The sequence below is a fragment of the Emydura macquarii genome, unplaced genomic scaffold, assembly GCF_026122565.2.
Source record: "Emydura macquarii macquarii isolate MOO-44397 ecotype Brisbane River unplaced genomic scaffold, CSIRO-AGI_Emac_v2 contig_1043, whole genome shotgun sequence".
NCBI lineage: Eukaryota > Metazoa > Chordata > Testudines > Chelidae > Emydura > Emydura macquarii.
This window is the reverse complement of record NW_027131180.1, coordinates 10263617-10286104: the sequence shown is the minus strand read 5'-3', so window position 1 is coordinate 10286104 and position 22488 is coordinate 10263617. Positions and strand designations below refer to the sequence as shown.

General features: G+C 41.4%; 1 protein-coding gene across 1 annotated transcript in view; it reads left to right on the top strand.

The window, feature by feature from the left end:
- The window catches only part of LOC137150972 (cilia- and flagella-associated protein 47-like), a 294207-nt gene that overhangs the window by 109821 nt on the left and 161898 nt on the right, over positions 1-22488 (top strand). The window contains exons 27-30 of the mRNA XM_067545101.1: positions 4182-4282; positions 12239-12373; positions 15043-15262; positions 16144-16353. Coding sequence (XP_067401202.1) covers positions 4182-4282; positions 12239-12373; positions 15043-15262; positions 16144-16353 — 666 coding nt within the window. The remainder of the gene's footprint in view (positions 1-4181; positions 4283-12238; positions 12374-15042; positions 15263-16143; positions 16354-22488) is intronic.

The window sequence follows — 22488 nt, the reverse complement described above, 5'->3', positions numbered from 1 at the left end:
CAAAGCTTATGAGGCTACAATGTGGTTTTAGGTTTGCCTGAAATATAAAACAAAATATTTCTAATATTTTTATGCAAGAATTCTATGAATACTTAAATAATTAGAGAGGTAGTGGTTGGAATTTTTATATTTTGTTTCTTGATCTATAATATCAATATAACTCTCCATGGAGATCAGTTGAGACCACTCCAGGCCTTGGGATGACTCTTTTGCTTCCCAATGGAAAAGCGTGGACTGGCACGGTGTTGAGGCTGGTGCACAGGATGGCATGTGTACAACTAATCCTTCCCTGCTACTAAGTAGGAAGGTTGGAAACCCTGTACCGTTGACTGCATTCCTGGCCTCCGGGAATCCGTTGAGTCTGGCACCAACGAGGGAGATGCCGGTACCAAAAGTTTCCACCTCCACAGTGTACCAGGCAGCTACAGACCTCCTCAGCCTCTCGGTCACAACCTCTCCTTTGATCCAGGACTTTGCCAGGGCTGCATCATCTATAGCTCCATCGATTGAACAAACTGCTGAACCCTAGGGTCTCTTGGCACCTCACACCAATGTTGCTCTTCCACAGGTTGTGGAAGCAGGACTGATACCAGGATCCATATGGGGGACAGTGCTCCTTGGCACTGCTACAGTCTGCACCACAAATGCTTCTGTGGCAACTTTCACTGCCCTTGATGTAGGTACCATCAGAGACTCCAGTACCACTACTGACTTCAGTACTGACACTGCTTCCAGCATTGGCATGCTCAGTATCGCCTGAGTGCGCAAAAAAGACTGGCCCTAATCTCCCGTCAATTCCTTTTGGTTTCTGTAGATGCAGAGAGCCAGTACTCACTGTTGTTGATTTTGATGTTTGCATCATCCATTGTTTCTTCCATGTTACATGTCCTGTTAATGTGCTTACTTATTAATTGAGATAGTTGGGAAGTGGGTTTAAAAACAACCCACTGCCCTAAATTCTTAGTTAGCATCATCCTTTAGGTGGACTTCAGTCCCATTGGGCTACTCCCTTCCTTTCTTTTCCCTGTGTATGTTGTATTTAAATTAATTCTTGTTGCGCTGTCACTTCCTGTTGAGGCATCTTGGTTCTTCAGGAATTAGATTTGGTCTTGGTTGGCACCATAGCCACAAGCTTTAAATCTTGCACATCATATAAAACCCTGATGTCTGTCACTAGACATGATTACTGTGTTGCAGTGTGTAGCCGACGGGAGGTGTGACCTCCCTCAGAGATTGACGGAGAGGGTGGGCCACCACCCTGGCCCGTGCCAGGGAACATTTACACAGTAGTAGAATCATAGAATCATAGAATATTAGAGTTGGAAGGGACCTCAGGAAGTCATCTAGTCCAACCCCCTGCTCAAAGCAGGACTAACCTCAGCTATATCATCCCAGCCAGGGCTTTGTCAAGCCTCAACTTAAAAACCTCTAAATATGGAGATTCCACCACCTCCCTAGGTAACCCATTCCAGTGCTTCACCAGCTTTCTAGTGAAAAACATTTTCCTAATGTCCAACCTAGACCTCCCCCCCTGCAACTTGCAACCGTTGCTCCTTGTTCTGTCATCTGCCACCATCGAGAACAGCCTAGCCCCATCCTCCCTGGTACCCCCTTTCAGGTAGTTAAAGGCTGCTATCAAATCTCCCCTCATTCTTCTCTTTTGCAGACTAAACAAGCCCAGTTTCCTTAGCCTCTCCTCATAAGTCCTGTGCTCCAGCCCCCTAATCATTTTTGTTGCGCTCCGCTGGACTCTCTCCAACTTGTCCACATCCTTTTTGTAGTGGGGGGGCCAAAACTGGACACAATACTCTAAATGCGGCCTTACCAATGCCGAATAGAGGGGAATAATCACTTCCTGCGACCTGCTGGCAATGCTCCTCCTAATGCAGCCCAATATGCTGTTAGCCTTCTTGACAACCAGGGCACACTGCTGACTCATATCCAGCTTTTTATCCACTGTTACCCCCAGGTCCTTTTCTGCAGAACTGCTGCCCAGCTCGTCGGTCCCCAGTCTATAGCTGTGCATGGGATTCTTCCTTCCTAAGTGGAGGACTCTGCACTTTTCTTTGTTGAACCTCATCAGATTTCTTTTGGCCCAATCCTCCAGTTTGTTTAGGTCCTTCTGTATCCTATCCCTACCTTCCAGGGTATCTACCACTCCCCCCAGCTTAGTGTCATCCGCAAACTTGCAGATCATTAATGAAGATGTTGAACAAAACCGAAATGCCAAAGTTCAATAAGGGCTCCACTGTACTTTGTATGTGTATGAATTGAAAGGACAATTGTTATCCCACAGAGCTTACATGGGCCATCTGTTTTCCCCCTCTCCACACTAGTTACACAATCTCTGGATTTAATCAGGGTTGTTCTTTCTGCGCACATTAGGGTCCCCAAGGGGACCTTTTTAACCATGTGATCCTTTATACTCCTTGCCCTTACTGACTTTGAAAGCAGTCTTGTTCTCATTGCCCTAAACAGGTGATGCCATTTCTTCCTGTAGTAGTCTATAAATCCATCCCAGTCCATGATGATGAAAAGCTTTCTGTCAGGAAGATCCTGATGTCTTTGGGCTATCTGTTGCTTTAGAAATCTGACAGACATTCTGCATTGGCACTGAATGCTGTTGGAGACAGGACACTTGATTGATGGTCTACTATGACATTTCCAATGTTCCTGTCAGACACATTTATGCTACTTTAATGCAAATTATGTTTCTTATGTATTCACTGAAACAAATTGCCTGAAAGTCTTTAGGACAAAATAAAAAAGCATAGGTAATTTTTTCATCTAGTACGGTCTGTTTCCCTAAATAAAATATTACAAAATTTCAGGATTGGTTTAATGAAAATGAGTGAACTACTTTTATATGTGTGTTTGTCATCACAGTTGGAGTTTATTTTTTGGTTGCCAGCAGGTTGCGAATGTTGATTCATATAATGTATTTAATGGCTATTGCCTCTTCTCTGCATTCTTTGGGAATATAGACTAAGGAATAAGTATGCAAACAGCAGAGCCTCTAATGGTTCATACAGATAACAAATACATTTTGATTTTGCTTGATTAAACATTATAAACCTGATTTCACTGAGTGAGTGATCTACCATATATAGTAATTCCACACTTGCTAGGAGGATGATTATCTTTTTTCCAAAGAAAACACCTAGATTTTTTTAAATAAGATTTAATTATGCTTCTCTGCAAACACAAATGATAAATTAGTTGAGTGTTCACCTACTATTTTGTAACATACCTTCATGGGAAAAATGTCATAAATATACATGATCAGTGGTACAAAATATTTATAGCTTCAGACCTATAACACGATCAATTTTTAGAGATTATTTTCTTTTTGGCAATATCAGATCTGTTCATTGTAGTATGTATTCCTTGTGTATTAACATACTTTTAAAAAAATTTATCAAATGAAATTATCATCAATATTACATAAAGTAGAAAAAATACATGCTATAGTGCAGTGAAAGAGAAGTGAAGTCTCAAGCCTTCATGAAAAACTTTCTCTGGCCCACTGACTGCATAGATTCAAGAGAGTCAGGAGTAGATGACATAGCTGAATATTTGACAGTGCTCTTCAGTTTTGTTTTTGTTTGTTTGTTTTTGTTTTTACTGAGTTCTTTGAGGTATGGTAAGTTCTCTCCAGTGTCAAAAATTGCATAGTATATTTTGAAAGATAGCAACCTCCTTTAGTATTTTCATAAACATCAACTTTTTGTTTTCTGATGGACACAGTTCATTTATTTCAAGAAATCCCTTCTACCTCTTGAACTTTCAAATTAATGGCACATTCATGTTTAGAATAGGATACATCATAGAATATTAGAGTTGAAAGGGACCTCAGGTGGTCATATAGTCCAACCCCCTGCTCAAAGCAGGACTAACCTCAGCTAAATCATCCGATAAGGGAGAACCAATATTGTATCCGTCTTCACTATTTGGGGGTTACTGATATAGAAAAGCTTTCCAAATTGTGCTCTCACATCAGTTCAACTCTACTGTCTGCACTACTGTACAAAAAAGCAGAAGTTAGCTGCATATCTTATTTTTAGTGTTGGTTATTACCTCAATATCTGTTTACTTTTGTTCACCATTAAAATGACTAAATGATGTTAATGATAATGAAAGACATGCTTCTCTCCTCCGCTTTCTCCCCCCGACCTCCCCAGGTTCTTGCTTCAGGTTGCTGCAACAGCAGAGAACTGCCTTCTTACTGTATATCCATACCTGGCGTTTCACTGCAGAGACCAGCAAATTGTCTTGAAAAGTGGTAAGGGTAGTGAACATTTCCTCAATCTCTTTTAATTTATGTTATGTTGTAATTACATTAACTACAATAGTTTATATTTTTTATAATGATCCTAGCAACTTATTTAATTAAGGAAATAATTTTGCTTGGTACTTTACAAGGGAATTAGATTTTTATAGAAGTTGGGTCTCATACAGGTTTAGGTTTGTTCTTATTGAAAGTAGGGGGGCAATGGATATAAATAGAATGGATATTTATTGAAAAATGTCAGACAAGTCTAAAATTTATAGAATAATTGTGCTAATATTGGAGTAAGAGTAGAAAATATAACAACTATATGGAGGAAAATAATTTAAATTAGGCTGACAGAGAGCTATGGTGATGGACAGTTTCTGTGCCACCTGCAATTGGACTAGTTATGAAAAAAATCAGCACAGACGAAAGCAGCATAATTGAATGGTAAAGTTATTACACAGTAATTATATAATTGTTGGAAATGGTGGGTTTTTTGTTTTTGATTCTGGAAAAGACATGAGATTTTTTGGTAATGTTTTATTCAAATATTTCATAGAATCATAGAAGATTAGGGTTGGAAGGGACCTCAGGAGGTCATCTAGTCCAACCCCCTGCTCAAAACAGTACTAACCCCACCTCAATCATCCCAGCCAAGGCTTTGTCAAGCCACACCTTAAAAACCTCTAAGGATGGAGATTCCACCACCTCCCTAGGTAACCCATTCCAGTGCTTCACCACTCTCCTAGTGAAAAACTTTTTCCTAATACCCAACCTAGACCTTCTCCACTGCAACTTGAGACCATTTCTCCTAGTTCTGCCATCTACCAAAGCCTAATTCCATTCTCCTGGAACCCCCTTTCAGGTAGTTAAAGGCTGCTATCAAATCTCCCCTCACTCTTTTTTGCAAACTAAACAAGCCTAGTTCCCTGAGCATCTCCTCATAAGTTATGTGCTCCAGACCCCTAATCATGTTTATTGCAATTATCTTCAGAACTTGTTCCAATCAATTCAGCAACAGGTTTTATGTTTGTAATGTGATATAAATGGAGCTAAAATAAATTCTATTTTGATCACAGTGTGGCTCTCTTTTTCAGTCTATTACTTGGGTCCAACCCTATAAATAACAATGGGCAGGCAGAGTGTTACTCTGTCAGAATCCCTTATGATATCAAAGGGTCTGTCTATGCATGTACAGAGGTCTAGCCACATGTTGTAATTTGCAGGATTGAGGTCTTTACATTCCTCAGAGTAACAAGAGCAGGTTTTCTGATTCCAGGAAAAACATGATGATTTGGGGCAGTCAGCACTATTCAGTGGTATCCCAAGTTTGTCTTAGCCCTGTGGAAATTTGAAGCTGAATCAGATAGAACTTAAGTAAAAGCTCAAAATGATCCCAGTAAGGCGGAAACTCAGTTGTCCATGAGATGCAACTGATGTTCAGAATTGATTCAGATGCCTCTGAATCCTGCAAGAACCCAGAATGAGCAGCTGCCTGGACCTTGCAAAGTCTTTAGTGACTACAGATTTTGTTTCCCTTCATGAGAGCTTGAAGGGAGCTCTGATAGACCTGAAGAGCTGTTTTCCATTGGGCTGAAAGGAGGGAGGGGGCTTGAACCAGGGCTGCTGTATTCGTTCCTTGCAGCCATTCCGTTCCCATCTAAGTAGCAGTGGCCTATAGAACCTTTACAAAGGTGACTAGCCTAATGGGAAGAGAGGTCAGGCCCTCTGCCAGGTCCTCAACCCCATTTATGGGCTGCTCCTTATCCCTTCCAGCTATGATTGGTAATGTTTCAGCCCCAAGTCATAGCTCTGTCCAAAAGATCATTGCAGTGGCTCACCAGAGCCCAGCACTACCACACCACAACATGTGGCCTTCAAACCTGCCCATTGTAACCAGGCAAACTGTGTGCCTAAATCTGTCCCCACATAATAGGGCCATTCAATCAGGGATGCAGCAAAATGTGTCCCTGTGAGAATGTGTAAAATGACGTTATTTAAAAGTCTAATAAACACCTTCAGTCATAGGCTAGTGACGTTTTTAATTCACAGTGACAATTGCCATGTGTGCTTCAGCCAGTTGATCCCCTTGACAGACAGTACTGAGTACCTTTTCATTGGATATTTTACACTGGCTTTCATTCAGTTATCCTGTCATGTTAGACAATCACTGCACAGGAGTCCTCAGCATTTTTAATTGATACGAGGGAAAAAGGTGCAGGACTTTAAAGAGCTGTGTTCTAATATTGCCATATTCCCCTACTGGCTGTGGTATATTCCAGAGGTACCATGTGACAAATGTTTTATAATAGCTCTTCAATGTAAAGTCTTAACAACATTAGTAGGAAACTCTTATTTAATACTTATTCATACTTGGAGTAAAAACCCATGAACAAAAATATTGCTTATAAACAAATTACATGTGATAAACATGCCATTACAATGAAATTATACAGTATCTTAAAATGAGTGCATTCAGTAGTATTTTTAGCTATTTATTTATTTAGAAACAGGTTTATTAACAGGTTTACAAAGCCTTGACATGTAAATATCAGAAATAAAACAATCACAATAGTCAGCTTTTGTTTAAAGGGACATTGTACATAACCGTGATAATCAGATCTCTCTATTTAACAGGGTACAACCATGTTACAGAGTTAGCATACTTCTATATCTGGTTATTTCTTGTGATTTTGTTAAATGCAGTGAAATCTCTGATTACACATATTTAGCAGACCAGGCATGTCTATCAAATGTTAATATTCAAAACAATTGGACAAGTGTGCTCGTGTTTTTGTAGGTGAATGTACTTTGAGTACTGAATAAAAATAGCCAAATATCTAAATATCTGTTTGGCTTCTGTTCTTTTTGCTGGGTTTGTAATTGGTGCATACATTTTCTCATAATTACTTCACTTTTTTTAGCCATTCTTCTATGGTTGGACTATTTTTTTTCTTTTCCCAGCGAGAAGCCTTCAATAGCCAAGCAGTTACCAACTGAGAGATTAATTCTTCATTTCCTTTTCATAGAATCAGAGAAATATAGGACTGGAAGGGACTTTGAGAGATCATCAAGTCTAATACACTCTGCTGAGGCAGGACTTAGTAAACCTAGACCATCTCTGACAGGTGTTTGTCCAACCTGTTCTTAAAAACTTCCAATGATGGGGATTTCACAACTTCCCTTGGAAGCCTATTCCAGAGCTTAACTACCTTTATTGCTAGAAATCTTTTCTTAATATCTAACCTAAATCTCCCTTGCAGATTAAGCCCATCACTTCTTGTCCTACCTTCAGTGGACATGGAGACCAGTTGATCACGATCCTCTTTATAATAGCCCTTAACATCTTGGAAGACTGTTATTAGGTGTCTCTCTTCAATCTTCTTTTCTCAAGACTAAATATACCTGTTCTTTAACCTTTCCTCATATGTCTGGTTTCTAAACCTTTCATCACTTTTGTTGCTGTTCTCTGGACTCTCTCCAATTTGTCTACATCTTTCTTAAAGTGTGGCGTCCAGGATTGGACACAGTACTCCATCTGAGATCTCACTAATGCCAAATAGAGCAGGACAATTATCTCCCATATCTTACGTACACCACTTCTGTTAATACACCCCAGAATGATCATGACATTTTTTGCAACTGCATCACATTGGTGACTCATATTCAGTTGGTGATCCACTATAACAATAGACCCTTTGCAGCAGTACTACCACCTAGCCAGTCAGTTATTCCCATTTTGTAGTTAGGAATTTTGATTTTTCCTTCCCAACTGAAGTACTTGGCGCATGTCTTTATTGAACTTCATCTTGCTGATTTCAGACCAATTCTCCAGTTTGTCCAGGTCATTTCTAATTCTAATCCTGTTGTCCGAAGTCCTCACAACTCCTCCCAGATCTGCACATTTTATAAGCTTGATCTCCACTCCATTAAGTCATTATAAAAATATTGCATAATACTGGACCCAGAAAAGACCACTGTGGGGGATCTTCCTAGATATGCCCTCCCACTCTAACAGTGAACCATTGATAACTACTCTTTGAGTATGGTCTTTCAATCAGTTGTGCACCCCCTCATACTAATTTTATCTAGATAACATTTCACTAGTTTGCTGATGAGACTGTAATGTGGGACTGTGTCAAAAACCATACTAGAATCAAGATATATCACATCTACTTGCTTTGCCCCCCTCCACTAGGCTAGTAACCTTGTCAAAGAAGAAAATCAGGTTGGTTTGGCTTGATATGTTCCTGAAAAATCTATGCAGGCTATTCCTTATAACCCTATTATCCTCTAGGTCCTTAGATATTGATTGTTTAATAATTTGTTCCAGTATCTTTCCACGCATTGATCTATAATTCCCAGGGTTTTCTTTGTTCCCCTTTTTAAAGATAGATAATATATTTGCCCTACACCAGTTGTCTGGGACCTTACCCATCCTCTGAATTCTCAAAGATAATTGCTAATGATTCCAAGATTGCTTAAGCTAATGCCATATGTACTGTGGGATGAACTTCATCAAGGCTACCAACCAGTATACATCTAATTTATCTAAATATTCTTTAAGCTGTTCTTTCCCTATTTTGGCTTGCATTCCTTCCCACTTGTTGTTAATGTTAATATTAATACTGTATCTGCTTACTATTAACATTTTTAGTAAAGACTGACGCAAAATAGGTATTAAACACCTCAGCCTTCTTGATGTCATCAATTATTAGCTCTCTTCCTGTGTAAGCAGAAGGACGTACACTTTCCTTTGGCTTTCTGTTGCTCCTAATATATCTATAGAATCTCCTCTTATTGTCTTTTATGTGCCTTGCTATGTTTAACTCCTTTTGTGGCTTAACCTTTCCGATTTTGTTACTACTCTTGTGTTGTTCTTCTATACTTCTCAGCAATTTGTCCATTTCCACTTTTGTAGAATTCCTTTTTGACTTGCAGGTGATTGAAGAGCTCCTGATGGATCCATAGTGACCTACTACTATTCCTCCTATCTTTCCTTTGTATTGGGATAATCTGCTGTTGCGCCTTTAATATTTTCTCTTTGAGAAACTGCTAGCTTTTGTGAACTCCTTTATCCCTTAGATTTTCTTTCCCTGGGTCCTAACCTACCAGTTCTCTGAGTTTGTATATCTGCTTTTTTTGAAGTATGCTTATTTGTGTGACCATTTCCACTAGGAAGCCCATGAGAGATTACCAAAGGATAATTTGGTAATATATCCAACAATTTGTGATTTTTGATTATATACTGCATCCTAATACTCTCTAATGACTGGACATGTTCACAGTACATACATAAAACCTCCACTTTCACCACAATTTCTCCAACATTTATCCCTGTTCAATCTCTATATATTTCTTATTCTGGCTGATGTGAGGTACCATTGAAACAGTACCTTAAAGAAATTTTGTTTTACTGTGCTACAGAGAAAGATTGGTAGTCCTCTTTTTCAGCTTCAGTGTAGTCAGCAGCAGGATTGATGCTGTGATTTTTTTTTTAAAGTCTTCTATTTGAAACCTGTATTTTATTCTGCAATAATCTTTCCAAGCATGTTCTATTTCAGTGAAAGCTACCCTATTATTATTATGGTTGTACTATACCTTTAACACTATATATTAGACAGTGTACATCTCCCTTGTTCTGATGTTTAAAATTGTTAAATGGCTATGTTTTTCTAGTAAATTGCAATTGTGTAACACATACAATATATGCAACTCCAATGGGGGAAAATACCTATTTATGTTTTAGAAAGGACTGCAGGGTTAATTGATTAAATTGCTACTGATTCTGATGGCAGTCAGAGTGATAAAACTGTTACTAGTTTCTCTCCAATTTAATGCCCGTATGTTGAGCCACTGTGCCCAGCACAGACTATTGTGTTTTAACCTTCTAGTGGCTATGACTGTACTCCTACTGTAACCCATTGAATATTTAATGTAATTTGAAATGTATTCATTTTTCATTCAAAGGCATGTAGAACAGATAATCACTATTAAATTGTAGATGCCCTTTGTCCTTTCTTTACTTGATGTAAAACCTTTAGTTCAATTTAGCGTGGGATTTTTTTCATCTTTTGGGGCAAAATATAACTTGACTTATTGGGGTCATTAAATTTTTTAATGGAATTTTTTGTATGTTAGGAAAGGAAAATAACTTTTAAAAAATGGCAGTTAAATCTTTAGGCCTTTGCAACAGGAGGCAATAATTAACAATGTGTAATGAAGCTAATATGGGTGTTTTAATTGACTTTAATGGTAGCTGAATTGAGCTCCTCGGTTCAAATTCTTTTGGGACCACTTCATGGTTCTTCTGGTTGAGAACTGCAGTCCTTCTTAGCTGAAGTAGCACTAATGTTTCTTGACCAGGCTTAATTTTGATGCACACCCCTTTATAAGTCAAAACAACAAATCCTCAGGGTTTAAATAGATTTTTTTTTTTGCAATGAAAGTCTCAAAAGCACACTATCTGTTCTGAAACTCTTGAACAAATTTAATAATCACTATTTCTGATTAAAGACTTAAATTACTCCAGTTTTTTTTCTCTCCATATAATCAGTCTCACACACACACCCCTAATAGCACAAAATTTCACATGTTGGGTAGATTTGGACATTAACTGTTCTAGATGCAGGAGTCAAAGAAATTAAAATTATTAAACTGTGTATGATTTTCAGTATGGTCCCTGACAGAGGACACCTATAGGGAATGTAATTTATAATGACTCACCACTAATAGCCCCAAACCAGCCATGGATGTAAGCATTTGCTTAACATTAAGCATGTGAGAAGTCCCATTTTTTTAGCTCTTTAAGTCTCAAGGCATGTTTTATAAAAATTGTCAAGACTTTCAGAACAGATACTAGTTGCCCTTAAGGCTTTAACTGTACAAAATATAATGAATGAGACTGCTCACATTCTTAAAGTTAAACGTGCTTTGGTGGATCAGGGCCTAAAGCAGGAATTGCTGTGCAGGATTAAAGCTACATACCCTAAACTTCCTTGCCTGACAAGCCAACCCATTCCCTCTGCAGTTCTCATTCATGAATCATTTTAGGAGCTCTGCAATAAAGCTGTCTGGCTGAGGGAATTTAGGAGTCTGAGCACTTGTACCTCTGAGGAGGCACATGACCCAGAAACCAACTCCCAACAGGCAATCCACAATCCCTCAGCTCTCTTTTGGGGCCTTCTGCCCCAAATCCTGTTCTTATTCACTTCCAAAACACCAGTTCCCCAATGCCAACTCTTCTCCTAAATCTACAGTATCTCACTCCAAATGCTTTTCTTCTTCCTGCTCCTTCTCTAATACCTTTCAGCTCACCTTCAAGTGCTGTCTCGAATCCTCCACTACTTCACAATTGTTGCCTGTATCCTTGCTAGTAACTTCTTTCCCATTGTGCAGGGGAAGAGTAAGACTGTACTGAGAAAGGGTATCTTTGAATTTAAATAAAATACTGAACATTTTCAGAGAACGTGAATTATGTCTCAGTGTTGTTACTCCTCTGCTCATCCCAATAGAGCTGAGGATTCTGTAAATACTACTTTTAAATTTGTTTTGTGAAATGTGTGGTTTTGGGATTGCTTTGAAAAAGGCTTACTATGAAAAACTGAGACCCACTGAATGAGGAGCTGGGGTAAGATGTGCCTTAAAAGGGTACTTGGTTCATGGCTTAGAATTTTAGAGCTGGGACTGCTTCTATGAGGTTTCTTCAGCACGTGCACAGACCTGAGAGGTACAGAATATAGTTAGGTGGAAAAAATTGCAGGTAATTTTTTCTTCAGTTACTATTTAGAGAAGTGCCAAAGTATCAGCCAAACTGTAAGTGTTACCAGATATGTTTTAACTGAGCTGCAAAAGAAATAAAATTTAATAGCAGATAACTGTGTATGTGAACCATTAATAGCCAGTAAGATAGATCTTTTTTTGTACATTTTAATCAAACTTCAGCTCAAAATTTGTATTTTATAGACCATAATGGGATAAGCGACAACAGTGGAGAAGCTGGTTTGCATCCCTGTAACACTGCAGGATCGCTGTCATACACTACTTCCTCCAGTTCCCTCTGTGCAGTCACTAACTCAGCCTATGAAGGTTCTTCTTCAGGTACAACAGCAATTAATATCTAAATATGTAGATTTCCACAACAGTTTTTCTGCTTACTACTACAGTGTTTAATTTTTTTTTAAAGAAAAATGTCTTATCTGCCATGCTGCCTGAAAATGAGTGTCGCTTGTGAATATCTGGGACACTATCCCATCCCATGTGATCAGAAGTTAGAATGTCTAGAGGACGTAAACACAGAGGGGCAATACATATTGAAACTGGAATTAACCAAATTGGTTACACAGCATGTCTAGGGGGGTCTCATTCATGCAGCAACCCTTTTCCCCCTCCCCCGCAATGAATCAATTACAGGGAGTGGTGTGATATGAAGCTTCACAAAGACTGCAGTAGCAATAAAATATATATAGAAGGCAACAAACATGTAAAGGCTTTATTATTTAAAAAGCAGATATATAAAATATTTTCTATTAAAAAAAAGCTAAGGAAATTCACAAACAGAGTCATTTAATTTTAGTTCAGATGGCTCTCCTCAGTAAACAAAACCATAAAAGAACAGGAAATACAAAGTTAAGGATTAAAATGTGGCAAAGTCAAGCACTGTCAAGTTAGGAAATGCCAGACTGAACATTGCCCATGCAGCTTTAATTTGGTCCCTTCACGTGTGTACATTATGATATGGTCTTTAATTATGTGATCCTTGCTTACCAGAACTCCAGCTTCACTCCGAACACAGGGTGGGTGGTGCTCTGGGGATGAATTAGGACTGGGTTAGTTGTGACACTTTCTGGGGGTACTCAGGGTTGTGAGGCACTTTGCTACCACCTGCTCTTAACTTGGGGAAGCCTTGTCTATGCCTGCCAGCAGATAGATCTCTGATTGCACAGGCACTCCTCTCTTAGCCTATGCAGGTTAACACTGGGCACACTCCAACCCCTGAGCCCTCTGAGCATCTCCTGGAGTGTCCTGACTGTTCCGCTCAACACACGCAGTATTTACAGATCTGCTGCGCCCAAGGAAGCAGTGCACTCTCGCGTGCTAGCTTCACCCCAGATCACTGCTCCATTTAACACACAGCATAAACTGGACACCCTCCTGTTGTCTGTTGCTTCCTGTAGATTTTGCAATCTCTCATTGATTGTTAAAGTCCTCATTAGCTGATGACTCTGTATACAAATAGACTTGCATTATGAGACACACAATACACAGTGAGCAGAAGAGAGATTAGTGTCTGCTACCCCCTGCCTGAACAGGACATGTCCAAGGCATGTCATTTCCTGATGACCCACTTTAGCGTCAAAAACGTAACTTTCATTATAGATACATAACTTAGTATCTGTACATATATTACACAATGATTATGATGATCAGTGGGCTCTTGGTAGAGGTGTTACATGCCCCCCTTTGGTGAATTATTGTGCATATAATTGACTCGGGATGGCTGTAAAACTCTATGCCTCCTGTGCCTTCTGCTAGTGGGCATAAAGAGGTTCCTGGGTCACAGTACTGAAGTTCTCAGTGGGACCTCTGCCTCACTGTTGCAGAAGTGGGAAGCTATGTAGTGAATGAGGCAAGAGTTCTCAGGACGAGAAAGGATGGTCTCAAGGTTAAGGCATTTTAATGTTATCCTGGAGACTTTGATTCTATCCTTGTCTGTACTACAGAGTTCCTGTGTGATGCTGAGCAGGTCACTCCCACCAAATGTTTCTCAGTAATTACTTCTGCATGTAGCTGAAGGCTCTATTACAATATATATGTGCAAGGGAGCCAAATTAAGCTTGCAGGAGTAATGTATTTTCTAACATCAGAGGGCTTTAATCCTAAACTTTGTATTTCCTAATTTTTTATGATTTAGGCATCAAAGTGATAACATGCAATATAGGATTCAACCATATCAGGTTATTTTTTGGAGGTGGGAGGCAATGATAATACACAATAAGATGATATTGGAAGAGGCTTGTTTGTACTATCAGAAGAATATTCAGTACCCGATAATTTGGGATGAAGGTAACTAAGACCCTGTCTACACTTACCTCCGGGATTTGGCAGTAGTCGACGGGAGTTATGCAAGCTATGCCAAAGACTTGCGTAACTCCCATCAACTTCTGTGCCCTTCTTCTGCGCGCTGTCTTCACTGCACTTTGCCGACAGGAACCGCGTTCCCATTGACACAGCGGTATGCCACTTGCAAAGGTGGTCTTAGTACATTGATTTCTGGATTGACTGAGCAGGTCTGCACTGATTACTCAGTCGATCCAGAGAAATCGATCTGACGGCGGCGACTTTGCCGCCATCAGTGTAGCCGTAGCCTTGGGCAGTTGTGCATTTTTATATTATTGGGGTATGGAACTTGCCTGGATAATCTTTGTAATACATTCTTTTTGGAACCACATCTAAGAATATTTTTGCAGGATTACTGCCCATGGTTTTATATGCCAAGTTTGAATGATCTGTATATACCTTTTTCTGATTGTGTAATAACCATTTCTCTTTTTATAAATAAAGATAGGACCCAGAAATGCAATTTTTGCTGTTTTCAAAATGTCTATATCTTTTCACTTGTGTCAGGAATAATCAATATAAGTAACAGTTTATACGATCCCTGTATTTTATTGCTTTACTATCTCAATAAGATTAGTGTTTTAAAAAGTGCGGTTTTTGTACTGGAAAATGGCATAAGGAAACTTTGGAATACTTTTTGTATTTTTCAGAATTGGAAAATATGCTTGAAAATGAAAGGCTCAAGGAGGATGAAGCTGACAGCCAAAGTCAGGAGAGAGATAATAAATTTCAACTATCACTTTTTCCTGATGAAGATGGAGAGGAATATAACTTTTTTCAGAAAGTGATAACTGCAGTTCAGAACTGGTTCGCTCTCTTCGGTTGGGCTAAGGGACCTAATCCTATTACTATTCCACATTCACTAAGACGGTAATAGTAATTTGTTTCTCAAACATTTCCTAGGAAAATGCTGCATCATACCAATGTGCGTTCCATCATTAGAGACATTTTTGGATGACCACGTTTATGACCAAGTTACTTTGAATATGCAACTGCCTAATTAAATGGAAAAACCCAAAGATATTTTAAATTAGTAGCGTATTAAAACTTCAACATATGCACTGTAAAACAAAAAGGTCTAAGTTTTAGTTTTAGTTTTTTCAGTTTATAAAATGTTCCCAAACAAGAGGCTCTGAGAGCATGTACAACACTGAAACCATATACAATGCTTATTATAACTGAAATTTAGTCTGATCCCAGAATGAACTCAGTTTTTGACAGTTTCTCAAGGCAAAGGCATGTAACTGAATAGTTGTGCCTTTCCCCCTACCCACAAGGTCAACAAATTGATTGATTGAGTCATCCAGGGAAGCAAATTCCAGTACTTAGAGCCTTGTCACCAGCCCCTAGAACCTGAAGTCTGTCAGCAGTTAGATGAATCACTTGAGTTAGTCCTAGCTGTTTGATAGTACTTAAAGAGGCACTCTGTCATTTGGTTGGTTCCCAAATGTGTAGGTTTTTATATAGAATGAAAATGAAAGCTTTGAATTATACTTGAAAGGTAATGGTGACTAGCACAGACTCAGTTTTATTAAAAAGTCTAAACAATTTAAAAATCTTATTTTGTGATAACATCTCTATAGAAATTGAGAAGTACCGTATTTCTCACAATCCATTTCTCAGGCCTTTCCATACTGGTTTATTAAGGAATTCACCAGAGCCAATGGTACATTTTATGGCACAGTTATTTTTTAATGCAAGCCTGTTTTAATGTATTTAAAACAATAATGTAAAGTTTTTTCCCCCTTTAGTGATGTGTGTAAAATCCAGATGACTTCATCTGATGAAAAAGTTTTTAAACAAAACCTTGGCAAAGATACGAAGACAGTTTATGACATGCTACTCCATCTGAGTGGACAGCTGCTACCAGGAATTACTTCGAGCCAGTCATTGCCCTCTGATCCTATTGAACGAGTGGTCCAACTCCACTGGCAGCATTCCACAATGCTCACTTTCCTCAAGTAAGATTGCATACATATCTATATATATATATATATATATATGAGATAAGGTATTTTTTACTTATGTTTCCTCTGCTCTGTTTAAGTGATTCAAATACCTTTCCCATTGAATAATATGCTGTGTCTTAGTTGTATTAATTTTTACAGTATTTTTTGATTCACGGGATCAAAAGTGTGATGTTCATGGTAAATTACAATGAACTTGGTAGTGATGTATTCTGTGTAGCTTGGTGATGGCATGCTATGTAAAATTAAATAACCAGTCTAAAGGTGAGGAACTAATTTTGTTTCTGAAATGATGGTGATACCTTTTCATTTAAAAAAAAAACAAAAAACAAAAAACAAACAAAAAAACCCAGATTCCATCCTTAGAACATTGTCAGGTTATTCGTCCGAGGATTCAGTGACACATCATATCACCCTATTGAAAAATCAATGGAAAGAGGACTAAGAACTTGGAGAAAGGAAGTTTATGAAGCTTCCTTCTTACATATGAAAGAGAGAGGGAGAAGGAGCAGATCCTGGGAGTTTATGGAGAACTTGACTCTCAATCTCATGAATCCCAGAGCCAGTGCTCCTGCTTCATGTTGTTGTTTGGTGTCAGAGCCCTGGTCCACACTTACCTGGAGATTTGGCGGCAGTCGACAGGAGTTATGCAAACTACGCAAAGTAGCTTGCGTAACTCATGTTGACTGCTCTGCTTCCTTTCTGCTTGCTGTCTTCACTGCACTGCGCCGACGGGAATAGTGTTCCCATCAATACAGCACTATGCTACTTGAGGGGGTGGATTTATCGATTGAGTGGGTCTACACTGATGGCGATCTGGCGGCGGCAACTTTGCTGCCATCAGTATAGACATACCCTTAGATTAAAACATTTTTGTTAAGAGAACCTGAGGTGATTGTATCAAATTTGAAATCGGGATAATCTGAGACACATCTGCCACTGTGTAGAGTTTGGAAACAATGAACGCAAAACATTCTATGAATGCTTTTTGTGTTTCTTCTTGATTTTTAATAGAGCATAATTCTGCTGCAAGAGAAATAGGCTAGCTCCTCCTGATCCTAAATTAGGACCTATCAATTTATAGTCAATTTATAATTCACCTAAAAAGTGAATTAAAATTATACAGCACACTAATGAAAGTGTGTATTGTTTATTTTGCGGTGAAAAGCGTTTTACATAATAAAATAAACTCAGCTGGTTACTATTCAGAACCTTAGAGATGTTGAAACTCATGGAAAGGAATTTAAAACGAAAAGCCTTGTGAAAATCTCTCTGAACAAGGAGTTAGGAGGCTTTTGTACGCTGAGTAAACTGTTCTTCATCCTCTTCCCCTCTTTCTAGTAATGCTCCTTTATACAGATTTTTTAAAACTAGCAATCAGTTGTTTATCAGCATAAAGCTGCTATACTTGCTTACTTTTCCTATCTTCTTAAGTTCTTGGCTCATGAGAGCTGATGAGAACTCAGCTGCACCGATGTCGAAGGGGCTGCAAAGTATCCAGGCCTTCACCCTTAAGTGAGATTTCCAATTCTGTAACTGCAGGCAGACAGTAGCATCATTAAGTTTTAGTACTATTGATTGTTGTGATAGTTACAGCATTATACTGGGCTTGGATTCTTCTGGCTCTGACCCTGATATGGATGGTTTGTGTTTTGATGTTTCAAGTTGAAGAACAATTCTTGCCCTGAAGGCAACCTGCCCAGATTTATATGTACTTTTAGGATCAAACAGGCTTTTTAGGCCACATTGGTTGAAATTAAAGTTCCTCTCACACAGAAATTGCCTAATATAAGTTAATAGAATTGCTCATTACTCCAAGATGCACTTGTAATTTGAAAGAGCCATAAAACTAGATTATGAAGTGACCCTGGTTAGAAGTTTTGATAAGGGTGTTCAATTACATATGTGATGGCCTTCTGATTTAGATGGAAGGAAAGGACTTTAAATTCTTCTTCCTTTAAAAGAAAAAGTATGGGGGTTTGTTTTTAAGAAAAACAGATTGGAAACCAAAATTAGAAATGCTTCACTGTGGACAAACTGTGAAATATCCTTGAAAACTAGGCTGAGGATGTAAAACTGGCATTTTTGAGGTTGGGGTGGATTTCTTGTTGGAGTGTTAATATTCTTGGGGCCAGTAGCATGGAAAGAAAATGTCACTGTAAAAGCAGATTTTTATTTCACTGACAGTTTTATTGAATTTTAAAATTTCAGCATAGGTATAGGACACACCTTGCTCCTTGTGGGTCCCTTCTTTTCCCTGTTCCTTTTCTAGAATGCTGGACCCTGGTCGCAGTAGACCACCACAGGAGTTAACTCTACTTCTTCTTTGAGTACTTGCTCATGTCCATTCCACTATAGGTGTGTGCATGCCTCTGTGCACGGTTACCTGGAACTTTTTTCCCCTTAGCAGATCCCGTAGGGCTGGCTCCGGTGTCCCCTGGAGCCCCACGCACATGAGGCGTATATGAGGCACTGATGACCCTATGCCCCCTCAGTTCCTTCTTTCCTCCTGTGACAGTTGCTGGAACTAGCCTTGCTTGCAGCAAGTACTATTCCCCTTGTTTGGACTTGTTTGATATTCTAACTTAGTTTTAGTTAGTTAAGTAGTTGTTAAGTGTAGTTAGAGATAGGGCAAGTCTCTGTGGGGACTTAGAACGGTTGGGCCATGCCCTGGTCACTGGGATACAAGCTTTGTGCCTCCTGTGGGAAGGCCTTTCCACTCAGCAACCCCCACGACTGCTGCCTTAAGTGCTTGGGAGAAGCCCACAGGAAAGAGAATTGTGAGATCTGCAGGGCTTTCAAACCAAGGATTCAAAAGGACCGAGAGATCAGGTTGAAAGCCCTGTTGATGGAGGCAGCGCTGCACCCGGCGTCCGAGCTGTCCCGCTCCACCTCAGCAGCAAGCATGACCCCGGCACCGGCCTCGAATCGGCACTGCGCAACATCATCAGCACCAAAGAGGAAGAAGCAGCGTGCAGATCACGGACACTCCCCTGTGCTGTCGGTACGGGCAGGGTCGAGTATGGAGATGCACCGGATCTGGCCCGTTGAATCTTCTCCAGTGCCTGCATCTCTGGTCAGGGAGACTCCCATGACTCCTGGGAGTGGGAGAGTGCCCCTGCCGACGCCGTCGACACCGGAGGCTTGTCAGGCGGCAAGAGCCTTGTTGGCCTTGCTTACACCACCTGTGCCCCCTCTCCTCCAAGGGAGAAGGGGACAGTGTCACGGGGGAAACCCACATTGGGTACCCCTGAATGGCGGTGGAGATCCCCAGTATGGGGAGGAAGATCTCCCCTTGGACGGTCTCTGAGGGTAGAGCAGAGCCGCTCCCCCAGCAGTCGTTCCAGGTTGGCATTGTCTGTTGAAACTGAGTTTGTAAATTCTAGGTTCGGGATATGAGTAAGGAACTAACAGAGAAGGCGAGGGGAAAATCAACAGGTTTATTGGATTACAAACAGCCTAACACAATGCTCTAACCCACTCTCTAAACACTTCTTCATTCAGTTATACAGGGACAGAATATACAATTACAACACTGGCAAATATTAACAGCTTACTACTAAAGGATACAGTTGCAACACTAACAGTTCTTAATAGCTTACCACTAACAGATTTCAACAACTTACTACTAAAAGGATACAATTACAATGCTAACGAGTCTTAATAGCTTACCATTCAAAGGATATAATTCTTATACCTTTCAGATGAAGGATTCGGTGGCAGTCTGCACTAAATTCTTGCAGATTGGAGAGTCCCGAGGAGTGATCAGGTCTGGGGGAGTCGGGCTAGTTTGATGCGTCAGCCTGCCAGAGCAACGTGGAGCTCTAGATACAGCTCAGTTTGTTCTTCCTCTCTGCCTGAGCTTTTCCTGCTCCTAAGCTTTATAGTCAGGCTTACAAAGCACTGGCTATAGATTGGCTGCTGGCAGTTTGAAAAATCCGGGGCAGCTGCTAACTGGCTGTTTTGTTACATTGTAACTCTTGCGTGCTTTGTACTGCTGAGTCAACCGCTCCGACAAGACAAATTAACCATGTCAGACCCAAATTTCTACGAGAGCCGGGAGAAGTTAAGTGTCACCAACGGGTCAGTCAGCACGTGGGCGCCATTCCATGCAACATATGTTCTGACATTGTCGAGCCGACCTGCTTCAGCACAAGATGTGGAGTCTCCCTCTCTGTGCCAACGTCGATCCCCGGCACCGGAGGCAGCGCATGCCAGGAGGCAGCGCTGGTCGAGATCTGCCAGGTGGCGTTCGGACAGCTCCCGTTCCAGATCCCTGATACCAAGGAGTTTGCCCGTACCTAGACAGTGCAGAACCCGATTGCCATCGGAGGACCCAGCAACAAGGAGTTTGTCCTCACCGACGCAGCGCAGAACCCGGTTGCCATCGGAGGACCTGGCACTGCGCAGTCCACGACGTGGAACCTAGAGTTCGGCTCGGCACCGAGGAGTTTGGAGCAGCGCCAACCTTGGTCACTGAAGGTGTCTGCAGGGCCGCAAGGCAAGTGGCAGAGGAAATCATCGGTACCGAGATGATGCTCCGGTACCTCTGACTCTTTGGAGCGCACCTCCGTTTGTCGGAATGACTCGCACTGACGGAGGCAGTCCTCATCATCCTCCAGTTCGGAGGCGTCAAGAGGGCGGTCCCCAGCACAGAAGGGCACCCGGGACTGAGAACATACATGGCACCGCTGGTCCAGTGACTCGGGGGTCTTCTGGGGGGACAGTCATCGGGAGAGCAGACGTCCCCACAAATCGTCACAGCCTGTGACGCAGTCAGCCCCGAGTTGGCCCCAGGGTCAATGGCCACAACAATGGCCTTATTGGGCCCCATGGGGTATCCAGATGGGACCGGGGCCACAATCCATCCTCTCATCGGGGTTTCAGTCTGAGCCTCTGGCACAAGAGAAGGCCCATAGACACCACTCCTCGGACAAGGAGTCGGACCCCATGGAGGGACCATAAACAGGTGCAACCCTTCACCAGGAGGGGGCACACCTACAGGACAAGCCTCAGCAATCCTCTTCCTCCTCACCAGACGAGGCAGTCTTCCGGGACCACTCGGTGCCACTGGAGGATTTCAGGGCGCACCAGGAGCTGCTCAAGAGGGTGGCCTCCAACTTGGCGCTGGAGGTGAAGGAGTTAGAAGAGGCTGAAGATAGCCTCTTTAATGTGCTGGTGGCGGCTGCCCCAGCGAGAGTGGCCCTCCCAGTCCACGAAAGGGTTCTTAAGATTGTAAAGGCCCTGTGGCAAACCCCTTCCTCTGTCGCCTCTATGTCAAAGGTGGCCAAGAAAAAAAAATATGTTCCGGCTGAAGAGTTTGAGTATTTTTCACTCACCCTGCCCCGGGAACCCTGGTGGTAGATGTGGCTAACCAGGCAAGGTCAGCCAGGGTCCACTGCCAAGAACAAGGACAATAAGAAACTGGACTTCTTCGGGAGAAAGGTTTATTCCACGGCAAGCCTGCAGTTCACGATTGCCAACCATCAGGCCCTCCTGGGTAGATATAATTTCAACCTGTGGGACTCCCTCAGGTGATTCGCTGACGCCCTGCCCCAGGACCAGGCTGCAGATTTTAGCACCATTGTGGAGGAAGGAACCATGGTAGCAAGGGCAGCGCTCCAGATGTCCTATGACTCAGCGGGCAGGGCCATAGCCTCCGCCATCTGTATGAGAAGGTGCTTGTGGCTGCAATCCTCGGGCCTGTCCCAGGAGGTGCAGCAGTCTATTCAGGACCTCCCCTTTGATGGGTAGGCCCTATTCTCCGACCAGACCAATGTGAAGTTATACGGTCTGAAGGACTCAAGGGCCATGCTTCGCTCCCTGGGCCTGCATACAACCCAGTTTCCCAGACACCAGTCACGGCCCCAGGCGCAGCAGTGGACAAGGCCTCCGCCCTGGCCTTTTCAACACTATAGGGATAGGAATAGGGGGTTTAGAAGGAGAAATCAGCCCCTCAGCTCCCCAGAAGGGCCCCCCCAGGAAGTCGGGTAACCAGAGGAGACAATTTTGATGGTGCGCCTGAGGGTGGTGCTCCGACGCCTCTCCTAGATCCACCCCACCCCTTCCTAAACCAGTTAAGGCCCTTCTATCCCGAATGGGCAAAGATCACTTCGGACTGTTGGGTCC